Consider the following 14030-nt stretch of genomic DNA (forward strand, 5'->3'; position numbering starts at 1 on the left):
GATGCGAGTTAGAGAATTTTTGTTGTGAATTATAATTTTTTCAAACAAAAATGTAATTCATTGAAATATTAGCTGTACCTTTATAGTATCATATTATATATTTTAACTGAAAGGATTTTGTTGTGAGATTGCCTTTTGTCCAGATGAAGCTACCGTAGTTCGGGTATGCTAACCACGAGCGCTTTGTATGATTATTATTACACTGGATAGTTCAATGCATGGCTCAGCCTCATACTCTCCGTGCTGTAGTCCAATAAAACGTTCTTTAATGAAGACTACGACCTGTGTCTTGCTTCATATCATGACATGGTGTCAGAAGTGACGACTTCACGCCGAAATTAAGAGTAAGATCATAAGATGGCAAAGTTTGGACCTCCCGAGCCGTTCGATTTCTCGCAGCCAGCGGAGTGGCTCACATGGCGGCAGAGATTTTCCCGGTTTAGAGTTGCATCGAAACTGGACAAAGAGAGCAGCGAAGTGCAGGTGAATTCGCTTTTGTACTCGATGGGGAGAGATGCCGAACCTATTTACGGCTCGTTTGTGTTTCCTGTGGCAACCGAGGCCATACCACATCCAGAGTATGAGTTTAATCTAGTGATGCAGAAGTTTGATGAACACTTTGTCCCGAAAAGAAACGTCATCCATGATCGCGCCTGTTTTCATAAGCGAGGCCAAAGGGCCGGTGAGACAGTTGAAGCTTTCGTGCGGAGCCTGTACGAGCTCGCGCAGCACTGCGAGTTCGGTGCGGGGAAAGACGAGCAGATCCGGGACCGGATTGTCATCGGAATAATGGACAAAGACGTTTCGCAAAAACTCCAGCTAGAGGCAGACCTGACACTGGAGAAGGCCATCCAGCTTGCACGGCAAAGCGAACAAGTGAAACAGCAAAGCGCGGAGCGCGTGGAAACTACAGTGAATGAGGTGAGACAGAAACAGTACAATAGTACAAAGAGGAGCTATGATAAACCACGGCAGGGACAAGGACAGAGATACAGTGATAATAAACTGAACTGTCAGCGATGTAACAGAATGCATGATAAAAAGGAAAACTGTCCAGCCCGTAACAAAAGGTGCAGAAAGTGCAATAAAATTGGACATTTCGAGGCCGTGTGTAAATCCAAAATGCTAAAAGAAATTAGAGCAGAGGCTGTTATGGATTCAGATGAGGATTCATTTTTTATTGGAGAACTGTTTCGGAGAGTAACCACAAAGTCAAAGCCAAACATCATTGAGGAGTCAAACCCGGATACTGACTGGGATGTAGAGCTACTAGTGAACGGCAGTTCTGTGGATTTTAAAATCGACACAGGCGCCGATACCACCGTTATGACTGAAGCGACTTTCAGAAAATTACGCCAAAGACCAAAACTTAACGAATCCAGGCCAACGGTGTACAGCCCAGGCGGGGAAGTCCGATGCGTGGGTAAGTTCCTTGCCACCACTAAATATAAAGGTCAGAAATACCAATACTGGATTACGGTCATAAAAGGACAGTATGTTAGTAACCTGTTGGGTAAGGCAGTGGCAAAGCGCATGGGGCTGGTAGTAAGAGTCAATGCTATCACGAGTGATTTAACAAGCGATGTGTTCGGGGAAATAGGACTTCTGAACTGTAAGCCTGTTAAGATCGAGCTGACTGATGAAGCAGTTCCATACAGCGTCAACACACCACGCAGAGTTCCGTTTCCGCTCCTTCCAAAGGTGGAAAAAGAGCTAAAGCGTATGCTGAGCCTCGAGATAATTGAGGAGGTTACAGAGCCGACAGACTGGTGTGCCCCAATGGTGCCCGCTCCAAAGCGCAACAAGGATGAGGTCAGAGTGTGTGTGGATTTGAAACGCTTGAACAAGGGAGTGAAGCGCGAACGTTACATTTTGCCCACACTGGATGATATAACACCTAAGCTGGCAGGAGCCAAGATTTTCTCCACTCTGGATGCCTCTAGTGGGTTCTGGCAAATCCCATTGGACCCCAGCTGCCAAAGGTTGACAACCTTTATTACCCCAATGGGCCGGTTTTGTTTCAAACGTCTGCCATTCGGCATTACATCAGCGCCTGAGATTTTTCAGCGGCTGATGACCGACTTGCTTAAAGGCTTGGAAGGGACCGTCGTTGTGATGGATGATATCCTGGTTTACGGTTCTACAAAAGAGGAGCATGACCGCCATCTCGACGCGGTGTTGCGGACGGTCAAGGCGTCCGGTCTCAAGCTTAACAGGGCTAAGTGTCACTTTGGAAAGACTGAACTGCAGTTCTTTGGACACATTATTAGCGCGGATGGTGTGAAGCCTGATGAGAGTAAAGTGGAGGCTATCGCTCAGATGTCTAGCCCCTCCAACGTGGAGCAGCTGCGGCAGGTGCTCGGACTGGTTAACTATGTTGGAAAATTCCTGCCAGGCCTGTCTACAGTGTTGCATCCACTCACTAACTTGCTTAAGAAAGAAACTGCGTGGATTTGGGGTGAGCCTCAGGAGCGAGCATTTAACCAAGTAAAAGCCATGCTCATGGCTGCACCAGCCCTTTGTTATTATGGGGCCAACAAACCAACAGTGGTTAGTGCCGACGCCAGCAGTTATGGCCTGGGTGCTGCCCTGTTGCAAGACCATGATGGAGAGTTGCGGCCCGTTGCCTTTTGCTCGCGCACACTTACCGATGCGGAGAAGAGGTATTCGCAGATCGAAAAGGAGTGTCTGGCATCTGTCTGGGCTTGTGAACGTTTCGCCCGCTACATTCAAGGTATGGGCCAAGTCCGTTTACAAACTGACCACAAGCCACTGGTGCCACTGATCAACTCATACGATCTGGACAAAACGCCACTACGATGTCAGAGACTGCTTATGCGCCTCATGCGATTCAACGTCACTGCTGAACATGTTCCCGGTAAGCAGCTAGTAGTCGCAGATACTCTCTCCAGACATCCACTTAAAAACAGTTATGTGCCTGAAACAGAAACACAGGTAAAGGCATATGTGAACACTATGGTGGCTAGCAAACCAATCAAGTCACCCAAGCTTGAGGAAATACGCAGAGTTACACGGAGCGATGCTGAGCTTCAAAAAGTAATCACTTTCATCAGAAAAGGGTGGCCTCGCAAAGTTGCGGAGGGCTCGCCACTGCGTGGATACTATGCAGCCAGAAGTCACTTATCAGAGTCGGACAGTCTGGTCCTATACCACGACCGTATAGTAGTTCCAGCAGTACTCAGAGCTGGGGTACTGGACCAACTGCATGAAGGTCACCAGGGCCTCACCAAGTGTCGAGAGCGTGCCAAGTTGACAGTTTGGTGGCCAAACATCGGAGCACAGATAACAAACAAGGTGAAATTATGTGACTTTTGCAGAGAGCACAAACCTACACAAAGACGTGAACCACTGGTAACCACTCCCCTGCCCAGTGGCCCATGGCAAAGGATTGCAGTTGACCTGTTTGAGTTAGAGGGTAAAACTTTCCTTGTCGCTGTCGATTACTTTTCCAGAGACATTGAGATTGCTTCCCTCACCACCATTACCAGCAAGCAGGTTATTGACAAGCTCAAACACATTTTTGTGAGATGGGGCATCCCGCTAGAACTGGTCAGTGATAACGGGACACAGTTCACATCAGCAGAGTTCCGAGATTTCAAACAGAGGTATGGTTTCACTCATATTACCTCCAGCCCACATTATCCTCAGTCGAACGGAGCTGCAGAAAGGGCTGTGCAGACTGCCAAGTACATTCTCAAACAGCCGGACCCCTGCTTAGCCCTTATGGGTTATCGCTCTACACCAATCGCCGCAACCGGCGAAAGTCCAGCAAAGCTCATGACTGGTAGACAAATCCGTACTACTGTTCCGGTCCTAGAAAAGACATTGCTGCCACATCCAATCAACCCGGATCAAGTCAACATGAAGGACGCAACAGCTAAAAGTTCATACAGATTCTACTACAACCGCAGGCATTCCACACGTGCACTCCCTGAACTTCACCCGGGTCAAACTGTTGGAGTGAAGCTTGATGGGGAGAAGGGATGGACAACACCTGCCAGAGTCATCAGTAAATCCAGGGAGCCGAGATCCTACCTGGTGGAGATGGCCAATGGGAACGTGACCCGTCGGAACAGGCGTCACCTCCAGACTGTTCCTGAGATAGAACCTCCTGCGGAACAGCAATGTGCTCAGCCTACAGCGTCTCAGCAGGACAGTGGTTCCCCACCGACAGATGTGACTACACCACCTGAATCACCGGTGAGCCAGCTACCAGCAGGACCTTCCTCACGGTCTCCCCTTCCACCATCTACTCCTGTGAGAAGAACTTCCAGGGGCCGTGAGATAAAGGTGCCTCTTAGGTTGCGGGACTGATTATGTTCAAAAGGGCAGAATAAACCCCTTCAGGACTGAGGGTAGTCTACCCCTGTGACGTCCTGCACCGTTCTGAGAATGCATACATATTTAAAGGAAAAGAGAACAAAAAGATGTTATTTGATAACAAAGTTGTTACATTTATTTTTGTTATATTGTTAAGAGATTTAAGATTTAAGTAATATTTCAAAATGCAAATATTTGGGATTGGGTTATTGCTAATTTCCAAAAGGGGGAGATGTTGTGAGATTGCCTTTTGTCCAGATGAAGCTACCGTAGTTCGGGTATGCTAACCACGAGCGCTTTGTATGATTATTATTACACTGGATAGTTCAATGCATGGCTCAGCCTCATACTCTCCGTGCTGTAGTCCAATAAAACGTTCTTTAATGAAGACTACGACCTGTGTCTTGCTTCATATCATGACAGATTTGGAAGAATCAAGGTGCTTACCTTTATGAAGATATAAACTATTCCAAAAGTTTTGAGTTTTTTCACACTGGAAAAATAAACGGATCAGTGTTTCATCCTTATTCCCACAAAATGAGCAAGAACGGTCAACATCCATACATTTTCCCACAGTATCATTCACAGGATACTGCAAAAAAAAATGCTTTTCTAAATCTATTTTTGTCTTGTTTCCAGTCCAAATATCTAAAAATTCTCAAATCAAGATGCATTTACTAGATGAGTAAAATGACAGAAGATATTATGTCTTGGTTTCTGGGGAAATAAATCAAAATTAAGTGAGTTGTTGCTTAAAAAAAGCGAAATTATCTGCCAATGCGGTCATAAAAATAATGTTAATTCAAACAGAAACAAGATAATTTTTCTGACCCCATTGGCAGATCATTTTGCTTGTTTTAAGCAACTCACTTAAGTTTGATTTATTTCCCTAGAAAACAAGACACATCTTTAGTTTTTTTATCAAATTTTTTGATATTTGGACTGGAAAGAGACAAAAATACTAAGAAAGAAAAGCATTTTTCCAGTGGATGTATTTTCGCTTTGACTGATCTGACATCATGAATGTGAACGGTCAGGTTGTAGGAGCCGGCCGTAAAAAGAAAGCGCGTTTGGCCGGGACGCGCTCTGATTTCTTGAGCCGGGCCTGTAGCACCGAGCTGGACTCTGACGAAGAGGAAGATGATGAATACGAGTACACAGCCGTGCTCTCTCGAACCCTGCCTCTCCCAGAACCCCCCAGTTCTGCTGACACCGCCCCGGCCGGCCACAGCGACTGCGAGACGGTAAACCCAGAGCGAGCGTGGAGCTTTGCACACTGATCCAAGTTTACATTTAAAGGAAGAGTTTAACCAGAACTTTTAATACTGGTATTAAATTGCCTTCATGTCGTTCCAAAACCCATACGACGTCCATTCTGATCAAATTAATAGTTCATTAAATACATTTTAACAGATAAAAAAAGTTCTACACTCCCAGTCGAAAGTTTTGGATCGGTAAGATTTGAAGAAGTCTCTTCTGCTCACCAAGACTGCATTTATTTGATTAAAAATACCAACAAAACAGTAAAATTCTGAAATATTATTATTATAATGTAATCATCAGTTTTCTATGTGAATATACAGTAAAGTGTAATTTATTCCTGTGATCAAAGCTGAATTTTCAGCATCATTACTCCAGTCTTCAGTGTCACATGATCCTTCAGAAATCAGGATAATATGATGATCTGACGCTCAAGAAACATTAATTATTATCATCAATCTACATCGCAGCATCAGCTCTTATCTCACAGTGTCTGAAACGGTTCGTTTAAAGATTCAGTCTCTCTAAGCCCCGCCTCTCTGAGAGCCTGCTCTGCTCTGATTGGTCAGATGGCTCAGTTCGCTCTGATTGGTCGACCGCTTAACAGTGCGTGTCGGAAACCAATCGGCCGTTACAATGTCTGAACAGTGTTTGAAGGCGGGTCAAAGTGGACAGTGTTTCCAGGCAGCCAATGAAAACCATAGGATGGCATTATGCAAATTCGTAACTTCCTGGAATTACCAACGACTCGTTTCTGGCAGTTCGGTATCGGAGACAATAACTCCATTTATCTGCCGATCTTTGAAACAAACTAATTCAAAATATGAATAAGAACTTCAATAATGTCTCAATGATCCTAAAACACTAAAAGCAAAGGGATTCAGAACGACATGATGGTCAGTAAGTGTTGACAGAATCAGTTCAGTGTGCAAAACCGCTAACGCCTCTTGACTAGCCTCAACCGTTGATCTCTTTCATAACCAAATCTCTAGACAGAACTAATCAAACGATAGACTAGTAAACCGTGTCGAGATTAACCAGAATATCAAGACTTTCTTTTCAAGACTTGTCCGGTCTTAAACGTGAGGCTGGATCTCTCGTGTGATTTTCTGTTCACTTCTGACAACTTTTTATTGATGAATATCAAGTTTGTACGTTAAGATGCATGCGACTGCCATTAACATGCAAAGGATGGGATTTCTCCATTACTCACTCGTCTCTACAACACTTTCTCTCCTTCCTTCCCTCATGTGAGTTGGGTCTGGTGTCCTTACACGGTTCAGTGAAACACTCATCAGCCTAAAACAGAACCAGAACCGTGTTCCTGGAGATCTGAGAACTACGGAAGAGGATTAGGGCCAAGCAATAATAAAAAATAAAAAAACATCTCAAGATTAAAGTCATTACAATGCGATACTAAACTAGTTCAATTTCGAGAATAAAAGTCGAAATAGAATTTTGAGAATAAATAAATAAAATTTCGAGAATAAAGTCGTTGTGTTTTGAGAAGGAAAACTTGGTAAATTTCGAGAATTAAGTCGTTTTTCAAGAAAAAGCTTGTTAAATTTCAAGAAAAAAAGAATAAACTCATTAAATTTCTAGAATAAAGTCGTTGTTTTGAGAAAGCAAACTTGTTAAATTTCGAGAATAAAGTCGTGTTTCGAGAAAAGTGTAAAATTCCAAGAAAAAAAGTTGAAATACAATTTTGAGAATAAACTCATTCAATTTCAAGAATAAAGTCGTTGTGTTTTGAGAAAGAAAATTAGTTAAATTTCAAGAATAAAGTCGTGTTTTGAGAAAGAAAGCTTGGTAAATTTAGAGAATTAAGTCGTTTTTCGAGAAAAAGCTTGTTAAATTTCAAGAAAAAAAGAATAAACTCATTAAATTTCGAGAATAAAGTCGTTGTTTTGAGAAAGCAAACTTGTTAAATTTCGAGAATAAAGTCGTGTTTCGAGAAAAGTGTAAAATATCAAGAAAAAAAGTTGAAATACAATTTTGAGAAAAAACTCATTCAATTTCAAGAATAAAGTCGTGTTTTGAGAAAGAAAATTAGTTAAATTTCAAGAATAAAGTCGTGTTTTGAGAAAGAAAGCTTGGTAAATTTAGAGAATTAAGTCGTTTTTCGAGAAAAAGCTTGTTAAATTTCAAGAAAAAAAGAATTAACTCATTAAATTTCTAGAATAAAGTCGTTGTTTTGAGAAAGCAAACTTGTTAAATTTCGAGAATAAAGTCGTGTTTCGAGAAAAGTGTAAAATTTCAAGAAAAAAAGTTGAAATACAATTTTGAGAATAAACTCATTCAATTTCAAGAATAAAGTCGTTGTGTTTTGAGAAAGAAAATTAGTTAAATTTCAAGAATAAAGTCGTGTTTTGAGAAAGAAAACTTGTTAAATTTCGAGAATTAAGTCGTGTTTCGAGAAAAGTGTAAAATTTCAAGAAAAAAAGTTGAAATACAATTTTGAGAATAAACTCATTCAATTTCAAGAATAAAGTCATTGTGTTTTGAGAAAGAAAACTTGTTAAATTTTGAGAATAAAGCTGTTAAATATAATTTCTACAGGCTACATTCATTCTCTAACATCTGCGTTTCCGTCATCCATCGACACCCGAGCGAGTGAATTGTGACTTCATGCATGTATACCTTGTTGATTATTGATGAGTGTATATCATGTGCGCTGCAATAGTGCTGTAGATCATATCCAAAGTTCATAAGTAGTCCAAGAACGAACCCTTTACAGACCTGGTTATAGAAAGTCTAAAATACAGCCTGACTAAGAGATCACTCTGTCACTGATCGAATGCCTTCAATTCTACACACTTTATTTCAACTTTTTTCTCTAAACACAACGACTTTATTCTCAAAATTGAATTAGTTTATTCTCAACATTTTATTTAGACTTTTTTCTCTAAACACGACTTTATTCTCAAAATTTTATTTGTTTATTCTCAAATTAATTTTGACTTTTTTTCTCGAAATGTAATAAAAAAAAAATTCTCGAAACACGACGACTTTATTCTCAGTTCAATGAGTTTATTCTCAGTATTTTATTTCGCCTTTTTTCTCTCTATTTAACCTTTTTTTTCCTCAAATCACAACGAGTTTATTTCTCAAAGTTTACGTTCATTCTCAAAATTTTACGAGTTTAATCTCGCATTATAATGACTATAATCTCTAAATGGTTTTATTTTTTAATTATAGCTTGGCCCTAATCCTCTTCCGTAGATAGCCATTCAGTCTGGTTCGAAAAAGCATTTATGTACGATTCTGATTCTGCATTCGCTTTCCGTCTCCAGTCGTCCCAGAAAGAGCAGAAGAGGATCCAGAAGACCATGTCCTCGGGGGATCTCGGGAAGATGGACTCGCTCCGGAAGTCCATGTCTCACACAGATAGCAGGTCAGAGGACGTTCATTCTAATGAGACGACATCATTAAACACAAACTGTGATTATGTAATCATGCAATATTTTGACGAATGTAGTTTTCCTTACGTAAACTATGTTTCTCATGTAGATATAACAGTAGTTAGATACAGATTAGGTAGAGAAATTTAATAAAGTTATCAAATGTAAAATAACACTGTATAGTCTTCACTGTATAAAATTAAATATAGATGAATCCTTATTAAAGTTACAAAAGTTATTCAGTCAAAATCAGTGAGTCTGCTGTGATTAACATTAAAGTCCCCCTGTAGTCAATAATTGTATCCCTTAAAACTCATCTTTGATCACTAAAATTACATATTTAAATGTTTTTTCCTTGAAAAAAACAAATAGCTTGAATAGTAACCCGACACCCTTGCCTCATTTAGTATGCACGGTTCTATGAATATGCAAATGAGCCTGTAAATCATTTCAAGTAACTGTTTATTTTCATGAATTAATGTTTCTGTTAGTGTATTAAAATGTGATATTGAATCCACACAATGTTCTCTGTAGGGTCAGAGGTAAGATGCGCTTCTGGAGTAAGAGCAAACATGCGGATAAGAAGATGTCCAGCAGGGGGCGCTCCGCCGACGCCGAGCTCAACGACACGAGGAACGGTGTGTGTTTTACACAATCCTTTACACTGATAACAGGAGATTACAGTAACAGAGTGTTTAGGCTTTACAGCAGCTCTAGAATAAAGTTATTGTCCAGATAAAGTTAGTTTTGATTGATTCACTTCCGTTGTAAAGATCATTAGTTATTAACTTAGCGGCCGCTAACACGACACCTAACAGAAAACTGTTCTGGCCGATGATCCGCACACAACAGTGTTTGCTGCTCGAGAACACACACACCTTGAAACGGATGCCAAACGTTGTGTAAAACGTTATTATCTCCGTGTAAACCTCAAAAACGTGAATCTGTGAGAACGGCGGGCTCATGCGCATCACGTGTTCAGGTGTGCGTGTTTGAGTATATATGTGCGCAGGCGTGTCTTTCTTTACACATTGACCTCAAAAAATTACTTCTCCGGCCTTAAAAATTCATAATACAGAATTTTTACGTGTATCCATGCGAACCGGAATCATTTTGACAACGTTTTATCTGTACAGAGGTGAAGAGAAGAAGGTCTTCAGGGAGAGACTACACTGCAAACATGCTGTTTCTACTTAGTGTTTGTGTCTCGTTTCTAGTCCAAATATCTACAAACTCTACGTCTTGTTTTCTGGGGGAAAAAGTCTAAATTAAGTAACACTTTTTTTGTAAATAGGCTCATTGTCCAGTTCCCCGAGAGTTAAACATTTTACCGTTTTTTAATCCGTTCAGCCGATCTCCGGGTCTGGCGGTAGCACTTTTAGCATAGCTTAGCATAGATCATTGATTCTAATTAGACCGTTAGCATCCCTCTCAAAAACACGACCAAAGAGTTTTAATATTTTTCCTATTTAAAACTTGAATCTTCTGTAGTTACATCGTGTACTAAGACCGACAGAAAATGAAAAGTTGAGATTTTCTAGACCAATATGACTAGGAACTATATTATTACGCAGGAATTAGAGGATAGATCCTAGTCATATCGGCCTAGAAAATCTCAACTTTTCATTTTCTGTCGGTCTTAGTACACGATGTAACTACAGAAGAGTCAAGTTTTAAATAGGAAAAATATTAAAACTCTTTGGTCGTGTTTTTGAGAGGGATGCTAACGGTCTAATCAGATTCAATGATCTATGCTAAGCTATGCTAAAAGTGCTACCGCCAGACCCGGAGATCGGCTGAACGGATTAGAAAATTATCTGCCAGTTGCGCCAGAAAAATAATCTTGTTTTCCATTTAAATTAAGATTTTTTTTTCTGACCCTTGGCAGATGATTTTGCTTGTTTTAAGCAAAAACTCACTTAATTTGATTAGAAAACCAGATAGAATTTCTTATGTAATTTTACTCATTTAGTAAATGATTCATGATTTAAGAATTTTTAGATATTTGGACTGGAAACAAGTCAAAAATACTAAGTAAAAAAAGCTTTTTTTTGCACTTGAGGACTGTGGCTTTTTCTAACACGCTCTCTCTCTCTCTCTCTGCCAGACTCTCCTCCCGGGAGCCCAGTGCATGCTGGTCTATCTGAGCGCGGGCGGGACAGCAAGGAGAACCGCGAGCCGATGATGGGGATGATGTCGATGAAGAGGAGACGCAGTGTGAAGATCAGCAGTGTGTCTCTCGAAGCCTCGGCTTGGCAGAACGACTCGCTGCACATCCTCACCAGCACGGCGGATTACCGCAGCATGAACGACTTCCTCATGAAGAAGGCGAGCACTCCACACGTTCACCTGACGATTTATATTAACAATTTACACTAGAATGTTCGAGATGCATTTACTAGAGAAGAAAAATGCTTTAAGATATTATGTCTTGTTTTGAAGTGAGTTTTTGCTTAAAACATGAGAAATTATCTGCCAATGGGGTCAGAAAAATAATCTTAATTTAAATGGAAACAAGATTATTATAAAGTCGTAGACTCCATTGGCAGATAATTTAGCTTGTTTTAAGCAAAAACTCACTTTATTTAGATTTTTTTGGTTTGATAACTACTTTAGTAAATGCATCTTGATTTAAGAATTTGTAGATATTTGGACTGAAAACAACAAAACAAAAATACTGAGTAAGAAAAGCATTTTTTTGCAGTGTAATTAATTTCTGTTAATTGCTTGTAAAACCATTCTTGTGTAAACTGTCGTGAAAATTGAACGAAATAACAGTTTTATATAATAATTTATGTAAGTATGACTGTATCGAAGTGTCACCATATAATTTAAGAGTAATTCTCAATTTACAGAGAAATGAGTCCTGCCACGAGATCACAACCCAAAATGTGATTAAAAAGCTTAAAGCGTCATAATATTAACCAAAAGTCCCCGTTGTCAGTCATGTTATCCCTTAACACTCATCTTTGATCACCAGAATGACATATTTAAAGTTTTTTTCTTGAATGCCTTAAAATATCTTGAATGTAACTCGACACCCTTGCCTCATTTAGTATGCGTGCTTCTATGGATATGCAAATGAGCCCCGCCTCCACTCACTCCCTCACTCAGAGATCCACTGGTGGACGATCACTGCAGTTTTAAGCAGAAAATACTCGACTTATGAGTTTACACATGGTTTAAGCGTATTAAAAACACCACATAGACACATAAACAACATTAAGAGCTGTATTTTAAAGCTTTAACTGTGTTATGTGGTGTCTGGTCCTGTAGATCGGGGATCTGGAGGCAGAGGACGGGCAGAAGGATTCGCCTGTGGACGTCGTGTTCAAGAAAGCTTTGAAAGAGTTTCGCCTCAACATCTTCAACTCTTACTCGACTGCTCTCGCCGTGAGTCTCTGACAGCACGAGAACTAGACGTGTCACGATATATCGCAATACAATAATGCAACAATATGTATCGTGGATAATGTAATTCACCCGAAATGAAAATTACTGAGAAAAATTCTAGTTTTTAGTGTCAGTTCTTCATTAAACTACTGTATATAATGTTGAATATAGTGTATAATAATGCACTGGGGGAATATGTGTGTGTCCTGATAATGCCAGATCTCTGATGTTACCAGTAAACAGTGGCCGACATTATTTTAAATATATCTAGTCAGTGACAGCACACACATATTAATCTAATAGTTCTGTGTTTTCAGCTTCAGGATCATGAATATTGTTATTCTGGTGTCTCTATTGTCCTATAAGTCCAAGAATATTAATTTACTCACACAATGTAAAACCAAATTTAGCATTTTAATCAACAGTTCATTTTTTGTTAACCTTTTTATCATGTCTCGAGTATCACAATAATATCGTATCATGATGTGTTTTCTATTGAAAACTTTAATAACACTTTGTTTTACAGTGTCCTTGTTACATATGTTACATGCACTTACCATAGTAATAACAGTAAATTATGCATAATTACATGCAACTAACCCTCAACCTAACCCTATAGTAAGTCCATGTGGTTAATTAATATTACTCAGTACTTAAAGGTACAATATGTCATATTTGTGCATTAAAATATACTAAAATCACAAGGCCAGTGTTATATATAGTGTTAAGTTGATTACTTACAATATCCCGAATGTTTCCAACTATTTTTAAATCGTGAGAAAATTGTGATTTTAACCGAGGAAGCGGGCGTGTGAGCGGGTGAGCTGGAGTCGCGGCGTCATATCCGCGTTAGCCTCGGATCCGCTCGTACTGCGCGGCGTCCTGGACAAATGCGGAAGTTGTAGTTGTAGCGTCTATCGAGCTACAAACGTTAGCTTGTGTCGCGCAGTCGTTATGAACACAATTATTCTTTACCGATCGCAGCCGGTTCTGTCGACAAACACAAGTCCCATAAACGTACAGGTCAGTTTGATATATTCCAAATGTAGCATTCGGTAATAGTTATGTTTATGTAAGGAAAGTTTGTGTTTAGTTTATTGACATTGTTTATCACGTCTGGTGTTTATGGCCATGTAAATAAATATAGCATGTGTTATACATAAAGATTAATCCGTCTTTTGGCAAATGATGTGTGTGTTCGAATGCACTTTTACAACTATTGTTTAGAACACGTAAAACTGCGCGGCGTTATCACAACAATGAGTTCGACAAATACAGTCACATAATAACCAGTTTAATATTAAACCTTACTTTTCAAGCGGTTAATTCATTTTAATTAAATAAAAGCATGTCATTAAACGCAACATTTATAAAAATAGAGCTTTACCTCATCCATGAACATGATTTTTCGATTCCCGTCTGATTTACATCAGTAAATCAGTTAAAAACGACAGTTCCCATCATTCCTTCACATCGTCATCAAGCTACGCCGTTGTTGTTGGAATGTAGCGCCTCTAGCGGCAGAAAATAGTACATATTGTACCTTTAAATATATAATTACACTGTAACAATGACATCTTAAAACAAAGTGTAACCCAAACTTCTTCTCACTCCTCAAATCCCGGCGTAAATGTG

The 14030-nt window shown here is 39.8% G+C and overlaps 1 protein-coding gene across 1 annotated transcript in view; it reads left to right on the forward strand.

Moving 5' to 3' along the window:
- myo9ab (myosin IXAb) overlaps positions 1-14030 on the forward strand; it is a 108749-nt gene that overhangs the window by 79322 nt on the left and 15397 nt on the right. The window contains exons 27-30 of the mRNA XM_079604649.1: positions 8895-8995; positions 9537-9640; positions 11110-11330; positions 12279-12395. Of these exons, the coding sequence (XP_079460775.1) occupies positions 8895-8995; positions 9537-9640; positions 11110-11330; positions 12279-12395 (543 nt within the window). The remainder of the gene's footprint in view (positions 1-8894; positions 8996-9536; positions 9641-11109; positions 11331-12278; positions 12396-14030) is intronic.

The sequence above is a fragment of the Phoxinus phoxinus genome (assembly GCF_949152265.1).
Source record: "Phoxinus phoxinus genome assembly, chromosome: 25".
Classification (NCBI taxonomy): domain Eukaryota; kingdom Metazoa; phylum Chordata; class Actinopteri; order Cypriniformes; family Leuciscidae; genus Phoxinus; species Phoxinus phoxinus.